The sequence below is a fragment of the Phycodurus eques genome, chromosome 19, assembly GCF_024500275.1.
Source record: "Phycodurus eques isolate BA_2022a chromosome 19, UOR_Pequ_1.1, whole genome shotgun sequence".
Lineage (NCBI taxonomy): Eukaryota > Metazoa > Chordata > Actinopteri > Syngnathiformes > Syngnathidae > Phycodurus > Phycodurus eques.
In genome coordinates, this window is record NC_084543.1 from 18,359,031 (window position 1) to 18,384,440 (window position 25,410).

The 25,410-nt window shown below is 42.6% G+C and overlaps 1 protein-coding gene across 7 annotated transcripts in view; it reads left to right on the forward strand.

Annotated features, from left to right (window-relative positions):
• The window catches only part of spag9b (sperm associated antigen 9b), a 45,385-nt gene that overhangs the window by 11,835 nt on the left and 8,140 nt on the right, over positions 1–25,410 (forward strand). For 4 of the 7 annotated variants that reach the window (XM_061663864.1, XM_061663865.1, XM_061663867.1 and 1 more), the window contains exons 2-20: positions 796–916; positions 4,021–4,091; positions 4,421–4,527; positions 9,409–9,556; positions 13,618–14,047; positions 14,125–14,218; positions 16,821–16,945; positions 18,713–18,770; positions 18,858–19,010; positions 19,090–19,147; positions 20,343–20,473; positions 21,124–21,180; positions 22,481–22,660; positions 22,822–22,954; positions 23,141–23,224; positions 23,586–23,747; positions 23,857–24,028; positions 24,576–24,773; positions 24,836–24,953. In XM_061663864.1, the coding sequence (XP_061519848.1) occupies positions 796–916; positions 4,021–4,091; positions 4,421–4,527; positions 9,409–9,556; positions 13,618–14,047; positions 14,125–14,218; positions 16,821–16,945; positions 18,713–18,770; positions 18,858–19,010; positions 19,090–19,147; positions 20,343–20,473; positions 21,124–21,180; positions 22,481–22,660; positions 22,822–22,954; positions 23,141–23,224; positions 23,586–23,747; positions 23,857–24,028; positions 24,576–24,773; positions 24,836–24,953 (2,600 nt within the window). Of the gene's footprint in view, positions 1–795; positions 917–4,020; positions 4,092–4,420; positions 4,528–6,818; positions 7,404–9,408; positions 9,557–13,617; positions 14,048–14,124; positions 14,219–16,820; positions 16,946–18,712; positions 18,771–18,857; positions 19,011–19,089; positions 19,148–20,342; positions 20,474–21,123; positions 21,181–22,480; positions 22,661–22,821; positions 22,955–23,140; positions 23,225–23,585; positions 23,748–23,856; positions 24,029–24,575; positions 24,774–24,835; positions 24,954–25,410 lie in introns of those variants that run through there. The other 3 variants (XM_061663866.1, XM_061663869.1, XM_061663870.1) reach the window with 3 other exon arrangements.

Consider the following 25,410-nt stretch of genomic DNA (forward strand, 5'->3'; position numbering starts at 1 on the left):
TGTTCCACTTTTTGTGTTGTAGCAATACAGAATTCCCATAATTTTTTACAATTTTTTTTTATTTTTTTTTTTTTTTTTACTTGCAATAACTAGCATGCCAGAAATTAGGACGATGATTCGGATAAAGATATATATATATTTTTAAGACAGATTTTAGAAGCCAATTGATGGGTCACTGCACTGTTAGTAATGCAGCCAATAAACACGTTTTTGTTAAGATACTAGATACTAAGATACTTTACTGCGATCCTCTCTCTGCTGATTGCATTCGTAGTTATTTGTAACATTGTCTATAGTTAAGAATTTTATCACGATATTAGTTCTTAAAGCACACAGTCACACACACAAATCCAAACACAGGACCAAGCCGCATAGCTGGGTTTCTTGGACAAAGGAATTGGCATCATCCACCTGTTGTGCCAACTGGTTAGATGGCACTGATAATAGAAGACAGGTGCTATGTGTCCCATTTTCTCACTCCCAAACACACACTTTATGCAGTTGTGCGGTTATGCAACATCACTGTGAAAGACCTAACTATGCCACTAGTTAATTGTTTACACAGAACTAAACTAATTTGCTTTGGGTACTTAAGTTTCCTCCCATATGTCACAAACATGCATGTGAGCTTCGTTGAAGACTCAAAATGGTGAGGCTTCATCTCACCTGCGACCCTAATGAGAAGGTGGATGGGTGCATATGCTGAAAAAAACCCAACAACAATGATGAAGTTTAAATTCACAGTCCCTTTTTTATGGTTGGTGATCTGTTAATTGTTGTCTTCTACATCCGCAGAGGTACATTGCAAATGAAGACTCCTTGGATGGCGAGAGGAAGGATCTCCAAGGTCAAGTGGCGACCCTGGAGTCACACACTCGTCAGCTGGAACTAAAAATGAGAAACTATGCAGATCAAAGTAAGTCTATTGTATTGACGGAGGTGTGAGACGCACACAAGCTCAGTCCTTGACAGCTTTCAAATATTGTGACTTTTTGAAAATATATAGAAAAATGGTGACGTGTTAAGTACTTGTTTCTCGGCGATCTTTACACGATCAGGATTTTTGGGGCCGATCACCAATCACCGAAAAACGATAACCGATCACCGATCCGTTCACAAGATGGAGGAATGTGTCTATTTAAATGACCTGTTCATTTACTGTATATACTTGAGTACTGAATTGCTCAAAAAATTCCATTTACAATCAATAATGTATCTTTGTTCCTCTATTTATGTCAGTGAGGCATAGTGACAGACCGAACAAATGAATGGTCTTCTATTAGTTGGCAGGAAGGAAATGCAGTAATAAATGTATCCACTTTTTGTGACATTTTTGTTTGCTGGTGTGCCGTGAGATTTTCCAATGGTAAAATATGTTCCTTGGCTCCATAAATGTTGGAAATCACTCCTCTAGTCAGGTCATGTATTCGAATCAGTCAAGTCGAAGCAACATGACAGAAATAATGGGAGCTAACTTACTGTAATTAAATTGCTTTATTGTAATTAAATGACTTCACCCACACCAAAACTTTAGAGCATGATTCGACAGACCCCCTGCATGTTTACGTCCAACCGTTTGCGCTACCACTAGCTTGCTCGGCTCCATAACGTTTTTGTTATGTACATACATCAAGCGAGTCTTAAACATCCTCTGGTCTCCCGAGCTCCCGAGCACCGGTGACCACCAACACACGTTTTTCTCCATTTTGTCCTTATAATACCGTCGGCACGATCCACTCTTGTTGTGGTCGCCACGGTAACGAGTGTATCCGGTCGCATTTGAGTTGACAAGATAAAGCCCAATGATTGTAAAAAATGGTAATACAATATTTTATTGCAGCAGTCTGACATAGTGCAATCCTGAAAAATAAAATTTGTCTTGTAGTAGTTACATTTTGTCTGTCCCACACTGCCGACATGTTTTTCTTTTTTCTTTTTTTTTTTTTTTTTTTTTTTTTTTTTTAAATCACTTCATTGGCCGTCAGATATTTACAGTACTATGTATAAATAAAAAAAAGACATGCAACAAGGCTAAAAATAAACTAGCTTTTGGCTTCAAATATACTGTGCACGATGGCGACGCGGAGTAAAGGTCTTTTGCGGATCAGCGAATTATGACATTAAGGCCGATCAGCATGAAATGCTAATTATCGTCCGATGCCGATAAATCGGTGTAAAGTTTACTTATTTCAGCCGCTGCATTTCTCAAGTTTCCGAGCATCACAAACAGGGAGGTGATCTTCCCAGGCCATCAAGGAGAAGCCCTCATGATGTGGACATGATTTCCCCTTGGCAGCGCGTGACCACTTATTGGTTCTGACAAAACACCATAATGGTTTCATACGATGGGAAACTTTGAGAAGTGGTATTATCATTTTGTTTTGCGTATTGCAGCGTGACACTTCCCTTTTTGCTGTTTGTGTCACATTTGGAGTTTCACTTGCCATATATTCTGTTTCCTGGCAGAATTGGGAGCAGTGTGTCCTAAATCAGCATGCTGATTGGCAGAAGTCTTTATAGTGGCTCTCATTTACTTGAGCAAAGTAAGGTCCTCTCTGTACTTCATTTGGATCGTGTTGACAAGCTTGTTGGTCATCATAACCCCCGCCCCCATTTTTTTCCCTCCAGGAAACATTTTTCAGTAGCACCTCATGTAACGCTCAATATGATTTTCTGTATACAAACTAGATCACCGTGGTCGACTGGTTAGCACATCTGCCTCACAGTTCTGAGGACCGGGGTTCAATCCCAGGCCCCGCCCGTGTGGAGTTTATATGTTCTCCCCGTGCCTGCGTGGCTTTTCTCCGGGCACTCCGGTTTCCTCCCACATCCCAAAAACGTGCGTGGTAGGTGAATTGAAGACTCTAAATTGCCCGTACGTGTGAATGGGAGTGCAAACGGTTGTTTGTTTCTATGTGCCCTGCAATTGGCTGGCGACAAGTTCAGGGTATGCCCCGCCTCTCGCCCGAAGATAGCTGGGATAGGCTCCAGCCCCTAGTGAGGATAAGGGGTACAGAAAATGGATGGATGGAAATACTAGATCATCAGAAGACATGAATTTTCAGTTTGTAATACTGCGGTCTCAGTTAGGGTGGGCGTTTTAAGGATCCCCTTTTCCCTGCACACCGGACGGAGTCTGCTATTCTTTAAACAACAAGTTTCTCTTGTTAAGTCTTCAATTTACTGCTTTGGATTTAGTTCATTGATGATGCATATGAAGTGCTCCTTTGCCTCAGAAGAGAACTCATGATTTTATGTAAAAAAAATACAATAAAAATGCTGTGATACCTGCTAGATTGAGTCATAGTGACTTTTAGTCCATATTAGGGGCTGTCAATTGCTGTGGTTAAAAAAACAAAAACAAAAAACTCACCCAAAAAACCCAAACTGCTATTTTGTTTCTTTGTGAAACTTGTGATAAGATCCTTCAGTATAAAACTTAAAGGATTTTCTTTTTCACAATTTTAAAAAGCTGCCAGATGTCTGAATAAACTGTCTCTGACATTCTTTGGTCAAAATACATAATGACATGACACTTAACATCCACTTGGAATACTTTGGTTCAAAACACAAGGTAGGCAACGAAGCGAGCAACTACTCTGTTTGCCAGCTTAGCGACTTTATGGTTATACGGTGTTCATCAATTTGTCGAATGCCTGTAACAACTATTAAAAAAAAGAAGAAGGGACGAGCAACAAATTAAGCCTCTTTTTGAGGAGCAATTGGAGAGTTATGGAGACGGAGAGATGTTTACCCCTCTGTCTCCAATGGAGAGCTCTTGTCCAAAGCCACCCCTGACAAAGTTAACCCATAAAAATATTAATTTCACACTTGATTACTAGTATTTGGAAAATACAGTATCATTCGGTGTGATGGAGGGCCCCCTTCTGGTCATGAGCTTTCATTGCAGCAGCCGACTTTGCCACATTGAGTTAAACTTTCACACTTCTTTTCACGAACTTTATTGGCTCATATAAGCTTTGGTTCATAGAAATGTCATATTTTTTTTTTTGAATGTAGTCATCAGGTTTGAGGAGAGAGAAGCGGAGCTCAAGAAGGAGTACAATGCTCTCCACCAGAGACACACTGAGGTATTCTGTTTCAAAATATCAGCACATACATTAGCGTATTTCAGTATGCTGTATATGTATATGTGCATGTATGGACAGTATATGGGCACACATACCTTACAATCACAATCCAACACTATTAGCGTTGCATTCGTATTAGTCATAATTGAACCATTGCTCCTTGGGATATTGTGTTAATATATTTACTTTTGATGATAACTGTGTGACAGATTTGTTGACTTGCTGTTCAATGCAAATAAATAATGAATAAAACAAGACAACAGTGTGTCACATTTAACAAATGCTGGTAATGCTAATTAAATCCCATTGTATTTGATCTTACCTGGCAGATGATCCACAGCTACATGGAGCACTTGGAGCGAACCAAACACCAGCATGCAGTGACAGCGGAGCCTTCAGATACGGGCACGGGCACGGGCACCTCTGCCAGAATGCGGTAAGGCCTGCCGTCTTCTCCTTGAGTTCAGTTGTTCATAGTGTGTCCGTCCGTGTGTTCTTGACAAGAGTAGCAGATAGCAGCCACACACCATGCATTTCATATCTTAGTTACATTTTGATAGCCATTGCTTTTGTCTCGTACATAGAGTATTTGCTTGACTTGATTATTGCGCTCAAGTGATGAATACAGCATAACACAGAATCAGGGAGAGACAGCTTAGTCTCCATGTGACGAGGTATTACACATTACGTCCAGAGTTTTGAGGTCAAGCTGTATTTAAAGGAGACCTATTACACATTATTACATGCTACATGTATTTTTCACAATTTAAAAATGTTCACAGGTATGTCATATATCTGTGACATGCTTTTATCAAAATACTCAAGGATCAACAATTATGGTACGCTTGACATCCCCTATTTGTCCTGCTGTAATTATTCCATTTGAGAGGGCGGCCCTGTCAAATGCAAGTGAACCAACCTTCGAACCGCATCCTGCCTGGCTAATGGCAAGTACGGATTTTGTTACCGTGACGACAAGGGACGGAGCCAGGGGTGGCTACACTTAGAGCCTTGTATTGAAAAAAGGTAAATAAATCAAGCAACTCTGAACCCCGAAGCACACAGGCGTCCGTACAAGGCAACATGGATTCTATTTTCCCTCGCAGAGGCAGTAGCAACCCTCCAAATAGCATTTGTCAACTACTGTGCGGCACAGTGTGAACAGTGCAAGTGGACACATCGCCAAACACAAACATGCCACCAGCCCCCGCTGCATTGACAACGACACTGAGCAATCAAGTACGTGTCACTTAGCGGAAGGAAATGCTGATAGCTAACGTCATCTGTCCATCCAACAAAACTGTTCCACCACTCTGTGTCCAGACACTGCAAATGAATGTTGCTTGTGAGAAGGCACCACTCTCTTATTGAAACCACAGGCTTATGACTTTCAAAAATTCTCAATCAAATCTGGGAGGAAAAAAACCACACATACAAGTAACGTGTATTTTGTCAGTTTTTATCCTTGGCTAATTTCGCATGTTTTATGTTGTTTTGCTTTGCTCAAGCAGGACCTGTTGTCAGTTGAGCTTTGATTACACAGTCAGAATTGAGCTTGCACCAAAGCTGTCTCCAGTGATATGTTTTGTTTTGTTTTTTTTGTTTTCTCATATCAGTACGAGCACTAAGCAAGAGGCTGAAAGAGGGAAACCGTTTTGTGTCCTGTGTAATTTCTGTTGTGCAAAGCTTTGACTGCATTTTATTTTTCATCACTACATTGAGAAGTATGAAATTGATCTGTATTTATTTAACGGTGAATCTAAAATCCATCATTTAGAGAAATAATGCAGAAAGAAACAGAGATACGACATGTTGTGAAGCTTGGAAGAGAGACTGCTGGTGAGACAGAAGGTAATGGCAGTGTAATGATGTTTGATAGCTGTTGGGTGGATTGTGTCAATCAGTAGTTCCACTGTCTATACTAATCTGCTTCCATGGAATAATGGACCTTGTGGTTGACTGCTCATTTGGAGAGCAGATTAGGACTGGATGCAGTATTATAAGGAGCGAGTGGCCCACTGCTATTATCCCACTGAAAATATCTCGAGAACTGTAGCTGAAATTACATGAAAATTACGTTTGCCTAAAATTTCTTATCGCAAAATGTCGGCATGTATGTTTTATAACATGTAAGAAGTAGGCTACACCATGGACTCACTGCCATTTTCATACCAAATTAAGAGTCGACTTGATTATTTAAAGTGATTGCACTCTTGATGAAATGAAATTATATTTGTCCTTTCATTCCTTGATGCAGATTTACACTGATTGAAATAGACCTTTTCACCATGACATCACATATACTTCCAGGTGGCAAGTTTTTCTTTGAATGTGTGAAGAAGCCGCATGAGGTAAGCTGCTCGGACATGAGCTCCAATGGCAGCTAGAATTTACATCAACTTGTAAGTTGATTCAAAAATGAGCGTGGTGGAAATTCAGACATCCTATAGTTAACATGATCATTGTTTCTGTTCCGTTTCATCATGTTACAAACATGATGAAACGATCTATTGAAACTTATGAGCGAGAATAACAACACTCCCTTCGACTCTGTCTCACTTTGTAGATACATTTATAACCCCATTTTGATGCAGATTCACCATCGAAGTCTCTCAAACACAGACAAAAACAGATCATTGTCGGGGTAATGCAGCCAGTAAGCTGCAGCCCCAAGAGAGGCATATGGAGCGGGCTGCCTCAGCAGTCCAACAGAGAGGGGGAGATGAAGAGGAGGGGGTGAGAGAGCGCGTCGGAGCGTTCTGTACTGCACGGTGCCTGCTGTGTCACACCTAGGAAGAGGGACAGCTTCAGCAGAGGGAGACGGTGGCGGAGTTAACCAGCCTCTACTTGCTCTCCATGGATGATTTATTATTATTATTTTTTTCCCCCCTCTGTTGTCTGTGCTGCTGCTTTGCGTCGTTCGGTTGCTGCTCCTGGATTGCTGCTGCCTTCTCCCATTCGCTGTCGACCTCACAACTGAGCTTTTTTTCTGCTGTGACTCCCAGCGACGAGGCTATACTGCAACCAAACATGTTTTATTCTGGGACCAATTAAGGTTCATTCAGTTCTGTGGTAGCCACCGCGGCTGCGCGATACAGCTTTGTCTCCCCCAAACATTTTGGCACCATTCAGACGTGGGGCCATGAGCCCCGGGCGTATGCTGCTTTTTGTTTTTGGCTTTGTTGGGGGAGCAGTGGTCATCAACTCTGCCGTACTGGTGTCTCTATCAGTGCTGCTGCTGGTCCACTACTCCGTCGCTACCGGCGGCTTACCTGCCCTGCCGTCTTTACCCTCCATACAGCGTCCCGGCAGGTACATTATGTGTGCATCGTAATGACTTAAGTGGCAAGATGTATCTTTCCTGCTTACCACCCACTGTAATGTTAACAGTTGAAGTCTGTTTGAATGCTTACCAGGCACTATGTTGTCGTCCTGTGGGAGCTAAAATATAGTCACAGTTAAAAGGGACACCCAAAAAGTAGACCAAAAAAGCGGGCAGAAATATAGTATAGTATACTAAATACTATATAGTATACTAATATAGTCAGACTTGTCAAATCATCCAAGGCTTGAAGCCAATCAACAGTATTTAAAGATTTTTTTCTTTTTAATTATTGTGTGTTACAACCAGAGGCACTGTGGGTGGTGGTCCCCCTTTTTAAGAAGGGGGACCGGACCGGAGGGTGTGTTCCAACTACAGGGGGATCACACTCCTCAGCCTCCCTGGTAAGGTCTATTCGGGGGTGCTGGAGAAGAGGGTCCGTCGGGAAGTCGAATCTCAGATTCAGGAGGAGCCGTGTGGTTTTCGTCCTGGCCGTGGAACAGTGGACCGGCTCTACACCCTCGGCAGGGTCCTCGAGGGTGCGTGGGAGTTTGCCCAACCAGTCTACGTGTGTTTTGTGGACTTGGAGAAGGCGTTCGACCGTGTCCCTGTGGGGGGGTGCTTCGGGAGTATGGGGTACCGAACCCCCCGATACTGTACGACCGGTATCAGAGTTTGGTCCGCATATCCGGCAGAAAGCTGGGCTCGTTTCCGGTGAGGGTTGGACTCCGCCAGGGCTGCCCTTTGTCACCGATTCTGGTCATAACTTTTATGGACAGAATTTCTAGGCGTAGCCGAGGCGTAGAGGGGGTCCGGTTTGGTGGCCTCAGTATTTCATCTCTGCTTTTTGCAGATGATGTGGTTCTGTTGGCTTCATCAAGCCGTGATCGCCAACTATCACTGGAGTGGTTCGCAACTGAGTGTGAAGCGTCTGGGATGAGAATCAGCACCTCCAAATCTGAGACCGTGGTCCTCAGTCGGAAAAGGGTGGCGTGCCCTCTCCGGGTCGTTGATGAGATCCTGCCGCTAGTGGAGGAATTCAAGTATCTCGGGGTCTTGTTCACGAGTGAGGGAAGAATGGAACGGGAGATCGACAGGCGGATCGGTGCGGCGTCTGCAGTGATGTGGAATTTGTATTCCCCCGGAAGAGCCGGATGAAGTGGCTGGGGAGAGGGAAGTCTGGGCGTCCCTGCTGAAGCTACTGCCCCCGCGACCCGACTTCTGATAAGCGGTAGAAAATGGATGGATGGTGTGTTACAAGCAGATTTCTGGTTATTTTATGCTCAATGCCTACTTGCAAATGCAAATCAGTGACAGTCCCATTCTATCTTACAGAAAAACTAAAACTAATGCATTACTAAAATTTGGAGGAAAAAAAAGAAACAAGCAAAATATAATTGTGGTTGGCCTTAACCAATTCCCGCACTCGACTGATACGGAGTACTTTGATATTGCTCAGTTGAAAATGAGTGCCCTGCAAGTGACCTCTTCCACACTCTGCGGTGCTGTTTCCATTGGTTTTGGGACACTGCCATTCATCACGAGCCCTTTATCGGAGTTACCATTGTTCTCCTGTCCAGTCTCCTTCATACCTATTCACTGAAAGAGAAAAGCCAGCTATGTGTTGTTACAGAGTTGCAGGGGCATTACAAACATTTCCCACATCACCTCTTTTGTCCTGTGCTTTTGGAAAAGCTACAGGTGCTCAGAAATGCACATTCCTGTCACCTTAAGCTGAAGTATAATTTATTTTGGTGGTATAATTTTTAGTTTGGCCACTGCCGAAATGTTAAATACCCTCAAATATTTCATAATTCTCAGTTTATCTATGTGCTGTACACCTCATGTTTCTGTGTACTGACGCTTGTTGTTTATAGGGAACATCCTTGCGGTTGCTAACAACTTGCAACTGTAATTTCTCTTTTTTTTTTTTTTTTTTTTTTGCCCTCAGCTGAATTAGTGTTCTGTTTTTCCCTATTGCCGTTGTGTATCTAGGAAGGAGCGTCCCATCTCCATGGGCATCTTTCAGGTCCCAGGGATTGATGGCGTGAGCACTGACCTCCAGAGGGACCCCGTGGATGTCCAGTCTGAAGCTTGGAGATTCAATAACCTCAGCCATCCAATGTCCAACACCAGTCTCAAGGTATGAACACGCACTTACACTTTTTGAAAGACAATTTCTAATTAAGTTAAGGTCCACTGTGAGGTTGCATTTCTTCCCAGAGGAGGTGACATCATTCCTATGCTCAGTTGAGTGTGTAAATTAAATGTGAACGCTAAAAGGGAGTGTGTACACTTCTCTTTTAGAAAAAGGTTTTGCAGGGTGTGTAGAATTTTGAACAGCTTGTGTTGTAGCTGGGTGCCCAGTAAGTGGAGGAAATGGTGCCATTCAGGGAGGGAGGGAAGGACAGAGAGTCTTCACATTGTTGCCGTTAGAAACCACACTGCAAGCAAGACTACATCATGAATATTAATGACTTTGCTTATGTACATCAACCGGTCGTAACATATGACCACGACATCTAATTAAATATGTGATCTGTATTGAAAAATGGGTCTTTACAAAGATGACAATGCTCAGTTTGGGTTGGCGCTACCAGAAAGCTATTAACTAAACAGTATGTTTGTTACTGTGGTTGTGCTTTGCAGTGCACTGGTACAATTTTGTCACTTAAGAAACAATACCAATATTGCAGCCCAAGACCCATATTGAGCCGATATCAGCACAAATCCTGCATACTTTTATTGCTTTTGTTGTAGGGGTTTTTAGAGAAGGCAATCAAAGTGTAACCATAAACATAAGACTATACTACAATTGAATTAAAATCAATTAAAAATGCCCAAATCCTGAAATAATAACCGAAATAAATTCACTAAAAACGAAAAATCTATTTTTAAAGTGCAACAAAACTGTTTAACGTAAACATAAGCATATTCTACAAATGAATAGAATAATAATTCTCGTTCAGTTTTTTTTCCCGATGCTGCTTCAATGCGTAATGATGTTGGTTTAATGACGTTGGTCCCGTTAAACGTCCCTGGTTCTGTGCCACTACAGGAAACTTGTGCATGACAAATTGTGCACTCATTTGCAACGTCTTTTTCGGAATTTAACGAGAAACGGTGCCAGACGAACAACCACCACTCCTAGTCCTCCCTACTTTATTAGCGCCTGAGCACACGCTGTTGTCGCGATCATGTGGGCTCTGCGTGCTGGATCCGGGTGCCGCTGGAGTGGATTCTGGAATGGACTGCCTACATCGGAGATTTTAGATGCAGTCTGATATAATCCAATAGTTGTTTTTATTTGCCGATATCGGACCGATATCAATATCGGATCGGGACGTCCCAAATACAGTATTTCAGAAATGTTTGTCATATTTTGGTTGCCTCATTTAAGCCTCATGACATAATCAAAATGTAAGACACAACTCTGTATGATGCAGTGCAGTTCTACACTAGTGCAAAATGCACCAGCCTGAATTAGCATATTTATTAGCATAAATTAACTATTTATTTTCAATGATCCCATTAAAATGGTTGCAAATGCTAGACTCTGCCATTTTACAATTTTACTCTAAAAATAAGACAATAGAATCAGCCTAGCTACCCTTCAGAAAGGGGGACCTGACGCACCCAGCTTCAAACACTATTACTGAGCTAGCCAAATACAGTAAGTATCTCATGAAATGGTTACATGCAAATCTTGGCTGCAACTAGAACAGATAGACTGCAATAACACCAAACTTTCAGACCTCCCATTTATCAAGTCTCAAACGCCACAGTTCTTTGACGAATCCGATTATTGCTGCCAATTTATCATCTCGGTGGAATTGAGATGAACTAAACATCCCTTTACTGCAGCACATGGGAACAGAGTGGAATTGACCACCTCCATCACTTATTCAAACGTGTTCATGTCACGTGAAAACTTATTCCAAGAATTTCAAATCAGAGGTGCTAACTTACTTCAATACTATAAAGTTAGAACAACAATCCTAAAAAGATTCTCAACACACGCAAATACTTTATAACTACCCATTTTTGTTCAGAAAAAAGTAGAACTACAGCCACAAAACAAAAAAACTCCTTTCAAAAATATATAAATTAATCTCAAGTACTAATTTAATATACTTAAAAGTTGCAAAATGGGAAAAAGACCCGAGTGTCTACTGACATCGACAGGTGCCTATATAGCGGCCACGTCGGTGGGGGCAACGTTCCCATCAAACGTAATGCCTATTAAAAAAATATAATAATAATAATAATAATTCCTTGCTCATTCCTCAACCAATTTCATGAGGTCTACTTTTTCTTGTCAACGTCAAAGCATGTGCTATTCATGCAATAAATTTGAAAAAAAATACCCCCAAATATTTACTCTTACCTGTGAACCCTTTTCAAGGATTGGAGAAATAACACAATAAAAAGACATCCATCCATTCATCCATCCATCCTTCCGTTTTCTCTACCACTTCTCCTCACTAGGGTCGCAGGCGTGCTGGAGCCTATCCCAGCTATTTTCGTGCGAGACGCGGGGTACGCCCTGAACTGGTCGTCAGCCAATCGCAGGGCACATACAAACAGTCATTCGCACTCACATTCACACCTACGGGCAATTTAGAGTCGGCAATTAACCTACGACGCATGTTTTTGGGATGTGGGAGGAAACCGGAGTACCCGACGAAAACCTCTCGTTTGTCCTCAACAAGAACAGTCCAGTTGCCTTGATTCAACCTTTGGATGGATTACCATGAGCGAGATGACTGAGAATCTACAAAGACAACAAGATATACACTTGTTTTCAATCTAAAATAAACCATATTTAGTTTTTCTAATTAGGAAGGGTTCCGTGAACACGGGTATGAACCTTGTGCAGTTCGGTACCTCCAACAAGGTTCAGAACCACTGATCTAGACTGTCTCACTATTGCTCTGCTGCGGTTCTCACCCCTCGTCCACTCTATCCCTCTGTCTGTCGCCTAAAACCCTTTTCTGTCTGGCAGCATTTTCAATAAACATCAGACTAAAAAAAGAAAATCATTTGCAGATTCTTAAATTAGTACCTCTCTTGACAGTGCCAATCAAAACTGAGCATTATTATCTTTCTTGAAGGCACAATTCCTCATGTGGCGCTTGTCCTGGATCTCATTGTACAAGCAATCATAATATTGCATTTGGTCAGCGTGTACTCGATTATTATTATTAGGTTAGAAAAGTATGAAGCCCCCGACAGGGATAGAAAGAAAAAATTGACAGGGCCAATCGCTCATAGTGACAATGCAGAGCCTAAAAATGTGAAACATATCCGACAGTGTCGTCAACTAACTAAAAAGGATCATGATGTTTGATTATTTTATTTTTTATAATATAGATTTTTTTTTTGTGTTATATGAGTTTCTTGTAAACTCTTTTAGCAAGCTAACGGAAAGAAACTATTATATATTGGGTTTTTTATGCCCCTTTAAGGAGCTGCATAGGAAAATGTTGAAGTGTTTTTAGTGCAATCCTATTTATATAGTTTTCGAACATGCAATTACAGAATCAGAAGGCTGATCAAGTCGACCCGTTTACAGGCAAAGTACACAAGGCTAACCTGGTTTTGTGTGCGTGTGTGTGTGTGTGTGTGTGCGCGCGCGCAGTGGAAAACAAAGATGCAAACGTGTGTGATTTACCCAAACTAACCCACAACACTTGACTTGAAGGAACATGTGCAGATATTAGTTCAGCAACTAACTACAAGATGATTTGCTTCAATAAATCCTGTGAAGCATTTAGTCATACAAATGGAACGATTTTTCTGCTGCATGTGTGACTAGCGAGCAAATGTGCCATCACTCGTTAGACTATTTTGGGACTATGACTGTACCGACGTACGAAGTTTCGAGCTTATGAACGCACGCAATGAACAAGTATGTTGTCATGCGGCACAAGAATGCATGTTCAGCGACTGCCATACTTAGTTTTTCATTGCCTTGTTTTATGTTTTTCATATTGATTGTAATTATGACTTTACTACTGTGTTGCTGTGTAGGTAGACGACGGCGTGTTCCGACTTAAATTTGGTTATGTTGCCGACGTAGTGTCGGAACGAAGAGCCCCTGTAATAGATTCATGCTCATCCCTTTCATCAACATTGTTGTACAAATAAAAATCCATTCTGTGTCCTTTTGTTTTTTTTGTTTTTTTTTTACCCCCACTTCAGGATGAACTGGCCAACACCAGCCGCGAAGGATTGAAATCGAACACTCCAACCAAGCAGGGAGGTGTCTCCAAACATGCTCCATCATCGTCACAAGGAGGAACATCTCACACCCCAGTGTCTCACATATGTAGCTTGAAAACAAACACCACCTCATCTGCGAAAAGTGGTGATTGTCAAACGTCTGCTCCACCATCGCCTCGTGGCACGGCGTGTAGCGATACGAGCGCATCATCCAGCCGAGCGAGCGTTTCTGGATCTCCCGTTGCCTCGGCTGTTGCACTGGAATCTGTCGGCGCGCCTCGGGAACAAGGTGGCCTCAATAAGAATTTGGACTACAACGCTGGCAAACCCAACAACAGTAAGAGCATTTCAACTGGGCAGGGTCAACTCGCACAGGAGAATCAAGAGCCCGCAAGTGCGCTTCTCAACGGTCAGCACTGCAATTAACAAGACACAAAAAAACTTCACAAACTCCCAACACCTTGTGTTTATCTCTGCTTGTAATAGATGGCAAAAACAACCTGGAAAAGTCTGAGGTGTTGGCGATTATAGAGTCCACTCCTGAGTTGGACATGGACCTTGATGGCTGCCAAGGAACAAGGTACTGGACAAATCTATGACTGATTTTAAAAAAAAAAAAAAAAAAAAAAGAAAAAACACTATACATAGTGGAGTGCATAATTTTTCCGTGCTTTGTTTTTTCTTGGGGCACTATGTCGTCCTCCGACATTCCAAAAACAATTGAAGATTCTCAATTTTCTATAGACATAAATATGAGTGTGAATAGTTGTTTGTCTATATGTGCCCTGCGATGGGCTGGTGACCTGTCGGGGGTTTAACCTGCCTCTCGCTCAAACTCAGCAGTGATATGCTTTAGCTCATTAGCGACGCGACTGAGGACAAGCAGTAGAGAAACCTTTCTCCCCAACATATTTAAATCATATATTCTTTGAAGATGCTGAAGCAACAGTGTTAGTGACACACAAAATTTGAGTCTTGTTCAAAACTCTTGGCCATGCCTATATTTAAGCGGCAGGGTGCACGACTGGTTAGCACATCTGCCTCACAGTTCTGATGACCGGGGTTCCAATCCCCCCGGCCCCGCCTGTGTGGAGTTTGCGTGTTCTCCCCGTGCCTGCGTGGCTTTTCTCCGGGCGCGCCGGTTTCCTCCCACATCCCAAAAACATGCGTGGTTTGATTGATTAATTGAAGACTCGAATTGAAGACCCCGCCTCTAGATAGCTGGACTAGGCTCCAGCTCACCCGCGTCCCTAGTGAGGATAAGCGGTACAGAAAACGGATGAATGGATGATTATATTTCTTAATTATTAAAAAAACGGGCCATTTTTGACATTCATTTAATGTATGGAAACTTGGAAAAAAGTATGGAAGTTATCTAAACAATATACAGGAATCACCTAAAGTACGGTGTCTAGTTTAAGCCCGGGGGCCAGATCTGGCCCGCCACATCAAGGTAAGTGGCCTACGAAAGCAAATCATGTGCAGCAGCTTCCATGATTCTTGCTAAAATTTGCACCAAAATTTCAAATTGTCATATGTAATAAATAATAACGTTGAGATATTGCAAGCATTTTTTTGTTACCAAACCCCCTTTATGTTATACAACCCCAATTCCAATGAAGTTGGGACGTTGTGTTAAACATAAATTAAAAACAGAATACAATGATTTGCAAATCATGTTCAACCTATATTTAATTGTATACACTCCAAAGACGAGATTTAATGTTCAAACTGATAAACGTTATTGTTTTTAGCAAATAGTCATTAACTTAAGAGTTCCAAAAAAGCTGGGACAGGTGGCAAAAAGACTGAGAAAGTTGAGGAATGCTCATCAAACACCTGTTGGGAACATCGCACAGGTGAACAGGCTCATTGGGAACAGGTGGGGGCCATGATTGGGTAGAAAAGGAGCTTCCCTGAATTGCTCTGTCATTCACAAGCAAAGATGGGGCGAGGTTCACCTCTTTGTGAACAAGTACGTGAGAAAATAGTCCAACAGTTTAAGGACAATGTTCCTCAATGTACAATTGCAAGGAATTTAGGGATTTCATCATCTACGGTCCATATCATCATCAAAAGGTTCAGAGAATCTGGAGAAATCACTGCATGTAAGCGGCAAGGCCCAAAACCAACATCGAAAGCCCGTGACCGTCGATCCCTCAAGCGCCACTGCATCAAAAACCGACATCAATGTGTAAAGGATATCACCACATGGGCTCAGGAACACTTCAGAAAACCAATGTCAGTCAATACAGTTCGGCGCTACATCCGGAAGTGCAACTTGAAACTCTACTATGCAAAGCAAAAGGTACATACAGGGTTTGGAGAAACATATGCTGCCATCCAAGCAACGTATTTTTCACGGACGCCCCTGCTTATTTCAGCAAGACAATGCCAGACCACATTCTGCACGTGTTACAACAGCGTGGATTGTAGTAAAAGAATGCGGGCACGAGACTGGCCTGCCTGCAGTCCAGACCTGTGTCCCTTTTGAAAATGTGTGGCGCGTTATGAAGTGTAAAATACGACAACGGAGACACCGGACTGTTGAACGGCTGAAGCTGTACATAAAGCAAGAATGGGAACGAATTCCACCTACAAAGCTTGAACAATTATTGCCCTCAGTTCCCAAACGTTTATTGAATGTTGTTCAAAGAAAAGGTGATGGAACACAGTGGTAAACATGACCCTGTCCCAACTTTTCTGGAATGTGTTGCAGCCCTAAAATCCCAAGTTAATGATTATTTGCTAAAAACAATCAGGTTTATCAGTTTGAACATTAAATGTCTTGTCTTTGTAGTGTATTCAATTAAATATAGGTTGAACATGATTTGCAAATTATTGTATTCTGTTTTTATTTAACACAACGTCCCAACTTCATTGGAATTGGGGTTGTAATATGATGAGACATGGTTATGGTTTCACAATCATAACGGTCCTATGAGGTAAACTGTCAAAAAAAAAAATTAAAAATTGAATTTGACACCCCTGACTTAGTTTCAGAGGGACCTCAACAACTGAATTGGAAACACATAACCCAGGACAGAGCAGGACTGTTGAGCTGTGTAGTTAATAAAAAATGAAGATATGTTGAGTCAGATGTTTAGCGAATGGATTGTATAGTAATAGTACACCTTGTTCACCACGTTTGTTTTTTTTTTTTTTTTTTTCTTTCTGTCCAGCACACCCGCTAAAGGTGGCATAGAGAATCTAGCATTTGACCGGAACACAGACTCTCTGTTTGAAGAGCTGTCCTCTGCAGGAACTGACTACATAGGAGATGTTGATGAAGGAGCAGACCTTTTAGGTAATTAGCCTTACTTATAGTGCCACCAAGAAAGTATTCACACCCTTTCACATTTTCCGCATTTTGCTGTTAGACTTATTCAAAAGCTGATTTGTGTAGTTTTCTTTAAAGAAATCTACATAATATAATAATAATAATAATAATAACAATAATAATAATATCCCATAATGTCAAAGTAAAAACATTTTCAGACATTTGTGTAAACATTCAAACATAATGGGTACATAAGTATTCACACCCTTTGCAATGATACTTAAACTTAAAGTTCAGGTGCATCTGATTTCCACTGATCATCCTTGAGATGCTTCTACAATTTGAATGGAGTCCACCTGTGGTGAATTCAGTTGATTTGAATATCATTTGGAATGGCACACACCTGTCTATATAAGGTCTCATAGTTGGCAGTGCATATCAGAGCAGAAACCAGGCAATGAAGTCTAAGGAATTGTCTGCAGACCTCTGAGACCGGATGGTGCCAAGGCACAAATCTGGGGAAGGATACAAAAGAATTTCAGCAGCATTGAAGGTCCCGAAAAGCACTGTGGTCTTGATTATTCGGAAATGGCAGACGTTTGGAACCACCAGGACCCTTTCCTAAATCTTGCCGTCCGACCGAGCTGAGTAACCGGGGAAGAAAGGCCTTGGTCAGAGAGGTGAATGAGAACCCTATGGTCACTAAGGCGCCGCTCCAGTGTTCCCTTGCGGGGATAGGAGAACCATCCAGAAGGTCAACCATTGCGAACGCACTCCACCAATCGGGCCTTTATGGTAAAGTGGGCAGACGGAAGCCACTTCTCACTGAAAGGCACATGGCAGCCCGCTTGGAGTTTGCCAAAAGCCACCTTAAGGATTCTCAGACCTGCAGAAACAATATTCTCTGGTCTGATGAAACCAAATTAAAACTTTTTGGCCTGAATTGCAAGCGTCATATCTGGAGAAGACTGCTCGTCACCTGGCTGACACCATCGCTGCTGTGAAGCATGGTGGTGGCAGCATCATGCTGTGGGGCTATTTTCCTGCTGCAGGAACTGGGCAACTAGTCCGCTTAAAGGCCAAGATGACAGCTGCCAAATATGAAGAAATTCTTCAAGAGAACTTGCTCCAGAGTGCTCTGGAACTCAGACCAGGGCGGCGATTTACCTTCCAACACGACAATGACCCAAAGCGCACAGCCAAAATAACAAAGGAGTGGCTTCAGGAGCAGCCTGTGAATGTCCTAAATCTAACAGCAAAATGTGGAAAAGGTGGTGTGAATTGTTTCTGGTGGCACTGTATTCAGTATATTTGGCTACTATTACAGTTATCGCCCCCTGTTGTTTTCCTGAATTTTCTTTTGTTGGCTGCCGGGCTTTACCAACCTGACAGATGAGTTTTCCGGTGTGTATCAATTCAAAAGCTCATTTCCAGCATTGATGATTATTTCTGTTTTTTTTTGTTTTCTGTTCATCTTTAGATTTGTTTGTTAGCTGTGTTTTCATGATTTAGAGTTGTGAAATTGTGTTTTTAGACTAGAAAAGACCAGACCATTAAATTGATGTCATTCTGATAATTGTCATTTCTAATTCTAACCTGCAACTATCAATGCATGAATCTCAGACTACAACTTTTTCGGTAAGACGGAATCTAGGAAAGCTGTCGTAAGCTTTTGTTCATATATGTTATGATGACGTTTTTACATCATTCATATATATATATATATATATATATATATATATATATATATATATATATATATATATAAAAACCGTCTATCACTGTGGTTTTTAGGTATGGGCCGTGAAGTTGAACATCTTATTCAGGAGAATGCACAACTTCTGGAGACAAAGTTAGTATACTGGAGTGAATGTTTATGGTGATTTGCGGTACGTGCAAGGGCTTTCAAAGAAAGTGCTGCCACCACGTTTGTTTTCAGAAATGCCCTAAATGTGGTAAAGAATGACCTGATTGCGCGAATGGATGAGCTGTCCTGCGAGAAGGAGGTCCTACAAGGGGAGCTTGAAGCCGTCACTAAGGCCAAGAACAGATTAGAGGAGAAGAACAAAGATTTAGAAGACGAATTGAAGAAGTATGTCGTTTTACAAATTCATGTTTTGATCTTGCGTCATAAGGCACAACTGATGTTCCGGATTTTTCCTTCTCTTTAGAGTTCGAGCTGAACTTGGGGACAGCAAACACAAGTCTAAGACCGAGAATGAGGATGATGTGAGTTGGTGATAATGTACGGTCTGCATGTGTGGCACTGCTGGATTGAGAGGACAAACCACAAAGGAGCTAGCCCAGGGGCGGGCATACTACGGCCCGCGGGCCACATACGGCCCGTTGATCATTTCAATCCAGCCCGCCAAAGATTTGGACAGAATTACCCAAATCACATCAAAGTCATGACTGCATTCATTTGACCTTCTCCTGTAATGCCAAGTGGTTCCACCAGGTTGTGCTGTAATGCCGGGTGGTTCCACCACGTTGTGCTGTAATGCCCAGTGGTTCCACCAGGTAGCGCAGCAGGTACAGTGATACACTGAATTGACTTGGGCTGTCAACAGTTGACAGTGAGTGGCGAGTGTTTAATATAGAATGGACTACTAAATACTTTTTCACTGAAGTCCAGTCAAAGACTGTATGTCTAATTTGTTAAGAAACCATTGCGGTTTTAGAGGAATATAACATCAGCTGTCACTTTTCTACCAAGCATGCTGATTATGCTAACAACCAATCAACACAGGAACTGATGGCTACGGCTCAGCGGTTAAAATCAAGCTTGCAGGCTCAGCAAAACACCTTTATCTGACAAACTGCCATCCAAGATTCAGTCACACAAGACCCTTAAACGGCGCCACAGCAGCTGCAGATGGAACTGATTGATCTCCAATGTGATACTGTCTTAAAAGAGAAGTTCAACTCTCAAACTGGATGAGTTTTAGGCTTCATTAAGTGCAGACAAATTTCCAAAAATCCAGAAGATGGCACAGAGGATGCTGGTGGTGTTTGGCTCTACATGTGTGTGTGAACAGACTTTTAGTGTGATGAGCACCAACAAAAGATCCTGCAGATTCCAGCTGAGTGATGAACACCTCAGATGTGTCCTGAGAATTGCCACAACAAAAACACCAGACTTTGATGCACTAGCAAAAAAAAGGTGCTCAACAAAACACTGTTCCCATTCTAATCTAATTATGAACACTACGATGCATTTTTTAATTTTTTATTTATTTTTTTATATGTAAGCATCTGGTCCCGGCTTGGCCTCCCTGTCAAATTTTAAAAGTCAACGTGGCCCCTGACCCAAAATGTTTGCCCACCCTTGAGCTAGATAGACAGAAGCCATTTGTATAATAATAATGTACCTATGTATTTTCTTACAATATTTAACATACGAATATTGATGTTGGTTGTGCAGAGTGACGTGCCCACAGCACAGAGGAAACGTTTCACCAGGGTGGAAATGGCCAGAGTCCTGATGGAGAGGAACCAGTATAAGGAGAGGCTGATGGAGCTGCAAGAGGCTGTCAGATGGACAGAGATGATTCGGTAAAATTGGAATAACATAAGCCAGTGCTGTCGGAATATCAGCATCATCTTGTTAAAGGAGTGGCACGTTGGCCACGCTTTCTCCGGGCACCCCGGTTTCCTCCTGCATCCCAAAATCATGCAGGGTAGGTAAATTGAAGACTCTAAATTGCCCGTAGGTGTGAATGTGAGAGTGAATGGTGGTTTCCATGTGTCCTGGGATTGGCTGGCGACCGGTTCAGGGTGTAACCCTCCTCTCGCCCGAAGATAGCTGGGATTAGGGTCCAGCACGCCCGCGACCCTAGTGAGGATAAGTGGAACGGGAGATGACCGAATCTTGTTAAAGGCGGCAAAGCAGACTTTCAAACTGAGTCGGTCTGGTTCCATGTGTCACAGTGTTTTCAGTCGAACCCTATAATATCGAGTGAGATGAAAGAGTACACGTCAAGATCACGGTTACGATGATGTTTCTTGCCTTCCTTACATTTCGTCGTTTATTTGCACTACTAATTCAAAACATTCGCAGAAATACAATAAAAATAGGACTCAAGTAACGCACTAATCCAATTCACTGAATCTAGATTAATATCATACTTTGTTTACCTCTCCGATGCTTAAAGTGCTTTACAACCGTGAGATTGATTTTTGTTTTTGTTTTGTTTTACTGCCAGGGCATCAAAGGAAAACCCAGCACTTCCAGAGAAGAAGAAATCCAGCCTCTGGCAGTTGTGAGTTCCTCCTGTTTTGTTTTGTGTGTGTTTGCTCAAATACCAGTCAGTGGTTTCTTTGTCTTTTTTTCGATGTTCTGTGTGTTACTTTCCCTTTGTATTACATGTCGTATGTGGGTTTCCACAGGATGTAGGTAAATCTGTGACTTGCATAAGTGCAAATCTTGGGTTCCGATCTGTTCATCTTGGTGTCAAACTCTCAACAGAGGAGAGACGCCTGTCTTGGAGCACTGACTCCATTCTCCAAAAGCCCCTTTCTCGTGCAATGGCTCCTTAGGTCTTGGTTAAAACTAGTCAAAAGAACTATCATGGCAGTGCCATCATAATACCTGAGTGAGTGACGGAAGTCTTGCTTCAGGCTCTTCTTTGTTGGGTTGTTGCCAGGCATGAGTTTGGTGTGTTGTGGAGACAGGCATATTTTAGAACAGATTTGAGGCTAAGCTGTAGAGAAACCCATATCAGAGGACCGACCTCTGCTTATCTCCTATCTCTCCTTTCTGTTGTGTATTCCTCTATAATCTGCCTGATGTCGTGCGTCTGCGTGCAGGCGGTATGTTGGGAGGGTCGCTGTAGGTCGTAACGTCTGAGTTAAGATCACATCAGACGTTGAGCTTCTATATTTGAGCTTTAGAGCGCTAACATAACAGCACAAACCGCTATTGAATGTGAAGCTATGCTTGAATAGTTTAAGATGGCAGGATGTCACATGTGGTCATGTATGGGTTGGTGAATGTAAGCTAACCCGTTTGGCTGCATGCATGTCAGTACCTTCCTTGCCGTACCGGGATACAATGGACTCAATGTAGGAGTACAGAATTTATTGTGTGTTCAGCGAATGATTTCACGAAGGTGTGAGTGGGTGTGGCCTATATACACTGACGCTAGTAACCTATCATGTCCTTTTAGTGGCAGTTAATGTTATAGCCGGCTCTATATTTCAGTTAAATAAGTGAGAAAAAGACTGCATGTACTGAATGTGTTTGTGTTCAGTGTTGCTTTGTACCTTCACTAATGTCCGAGTCAACGCACTACACTAATCCTGCAACCCACGCTCCCCTGTTTTATTAATTTGCTGGACAAACGTTTGGCTTATATAAGCGTACAGCGCAAAGTGGTATCGTGATCTATTCATGTTTATCCGTTTCATTGTGGCCTTCACGGAGGCCATCTCCCTTTAAATGCTCAAACCCTCCCTCTGCTGGAGCCACTGCTTTGTGTCCACCCCTCTATATGTTTGTCTGTGTGCTCTCCCTTCCCCTCCCCTCCCCCCTGCCCCTTCTCCCTGCCCTTACAACTCCAGTTTCAGCCGTTTGTTCAGTTCGTCGGGCGGCGCATCTAAGAAGCCTGCTGTCGAAGCCCCAGTCAACGTGAAGTACAATGCGCCCACCTCGCAGATTCAACCTTCTGTCAAGAAGAGGAGCAGCACCTTGCAGCAGTTGCCCAGTGACAAGAGCAAAGCCTTTGATTTTCTCAATGAGGAGTAAGTCTGTTAGGAAGAGATTGAAGTGATTTCTTTTTTCGTCTTCCCCTAAACACCAAGGCTAATTTGGTGATTTAAAAGAGAGAGTTGAAAAATCAGTCCTTCTAATCTTAATTGGATGAAAGACACATTTGTAAGTGAGCTGATGATGTATGCCACAGATTGGCAGTGGATAGCATAGTGTCCAGGCGAGAACAGAAGCGGGCACAGTACCAGCAGGTTAAAGCGCATGTCCAGAGAGAGGAAGAGGGCAGAGTGCAGGCTTATGGCTGGAGCTTGCCCAAGAAGCACAAAGTAAGTCGAAAAGTTGTTTTAAACCGTTCACTCGTGTCACGGTAGATCCTGTACCTGCCTCTTGATTTGAAGTGCACCATTCTTGTGACATTTGCTCTACATTTCAGGGAAGAAATCTCTGTGCAAGTCTCATCTGTTGCGGGTGACGCTTTGACACCATCTTGAAATGTAATTTTCTTCTCGCAGAGCAACGGCGGTCAGGAGAAGATACAGGACCTACCAGTTCCGGTCTTCCTTAGACCTCTGGATGAGAGAGATGCCTCGATGAAGGTATGTTTCTCTAGTTTTCAGCTGCATTTGGACCCGACAGCTACAATGTTGAGTTTGCCGACACAATCTAGTGCGATATTGTACAAGGGCTGCAACTTTACCTTGTAATGTAGCTATATAACGCAACCTAATGAGTCTATCGTACTTGGAAGTATTTCCAATACGTAATTCTACACAACTCCGACTCAACAGTAATAAACATAACGTTAAATTCCTATCTCTCTGACTGAGAGTTTTGCTGTCTAGTAAGTGTATAAGTATAGTCTCTTTAGCAGATCACTGCCCAGAAAATATAATAGAGTAAGAGTAGAGTTGCTTGTCTTGATCAGTCTTTGTGCGAACGTTTGTGTCCGTGCTTCAGCTGTGGTGTGCTGCCGGTGTGCACTTATCCGGAGGTAAAACCAGAGATGGGGGTTCCATCGTCGGAGCCAGCGTGTTCTACAGCAGCGTGTCAGGACCGGAGAGTCCCGAAAAGAAAGTAGGATCTCAAAGCAGCCTAGAAAAACTGGATCAAGAACTAAAGGTCAGAGTCCTGTAGTAGTGGGTTTTAATTTATCATCTTTTGTCAAAACACAGAGTGTAACGATAATTCAAACTGAGGAAGGCACACCTCTGTTGCTTTTGATTTCAAGGAACAGCAGAAGGAACTACGACAACAGGATGAGTTGTCATCGCTGGTGTGGATTTGTACCAGCACTCAGTCGACTACTAAAGCTGTCGTCATTGATGCCAACCAACCCGGAATCATCCTGGACAGCTTCTTTGTGTGTAATGCACATGTCCTCTGCATCACTAGTGTACCAGGTCTGTGGCCGAGTGCTTTTATACAACTAGAAACTGATGTTTTTTTGTAAGACGAGGGAAAGTACGGTAGCATATTGCTGCCGCACTAACAAAGGCTCAGTATCAGGTGATTCCGTGAAAAGTTCAAGAACTCGTCTACGGAGTGCTTTGACAGACAGGAAGACATGGATAAAACAAAATAATATACCGGCTTCGATATGATTTATCATATGAAACCAATTAGGTGTGCTCCTTGTTGGGGCGCTCTGATGGAGAATGCTTAGTTTTTAGCCTTGACTTTGGAGCAACCAAAAGGCACTCATGCGAACATGTGAGGCTTGGGGCTGGCTCGTACAAAAGGACCGAATTAATGCGACAGATGGTAAAGGACTTCTGATCGTAAGCTCTGTAGGCAGGACTTAAGAACTGAGTGGGCTGTATGCGGTCCGCGGCCCATACTTTGGGTGAAATGAAGTTCATCATTTTCAGTTTCATAACAGAGTTGAACGTGCAGTGCCATATACGCAAATGAGTCCCCCAGTTTTCACAACTGCGTTTTATTTTTCAGGCGCAAGAGAGACGGACTATCCAGCAGGTGAGGAACTAACCCAGAGTTCAGAGTCTGCACCGGTCGAAAAGGCCCGTTCGTGCGACGGCGGTAGCGGCGCGGCAGGCGGTGACGGCGTGCTCGGAGGCATTACTGTCGTAGGCTGTACAGCTGAGGGAGCAACAGCCGTCCCTCGGACAGCAGAAAATGGAGGGACGGGTACGAGATTGAAGCTTTTGCGTAGCCCTCTCCCCCTTTACTAACTGCATGACTGGTTATAGAGGCCACTGAGGAGAGTGGAGGGTCTTCATGTCAGAGAGGAGTATACAGTGAACATGTCTTCACTGATCCTTTGGGGCTGCAGCAGACAATAGAGACTTCCGCCAACTCCTCTCAAAGGTAATAGTAATCTGGCCAATAACCCAGAATATCTGTCGATAAACATTGATGAAGAAGTGATGACGCGTTGTGCTCGCCACCTCTGATAGTCTATTTCAACATACGGCTATGCTGTTGGCATGATTAACAACAACCCCAGTAGCTCCCGGTCGCACTTGTACCACTCCTACTTGACAAAATCCGATGGAAGCAGATTTGTCTGACAAACAGGATTTCTACTGCCCTGATTTTACACAGAATTTAGTTAATTCATTCCTTCTGCAGTTGGTAATGTTAGGCTCTCTCCCAATGCCATACATTATAGGGCGTTATTATTTATAATGCACAATTTGATTCGCCATTTTTAGTTGTGTGAAAGATCTATGCCATGCCTTTTCTTAACCCCATCACTGTAGTGTCATTTGAAAAAAAAAAAAAAAAAAAAAAGGCTTTTTCTCTCTTTTTTTTTTTTTTTGAA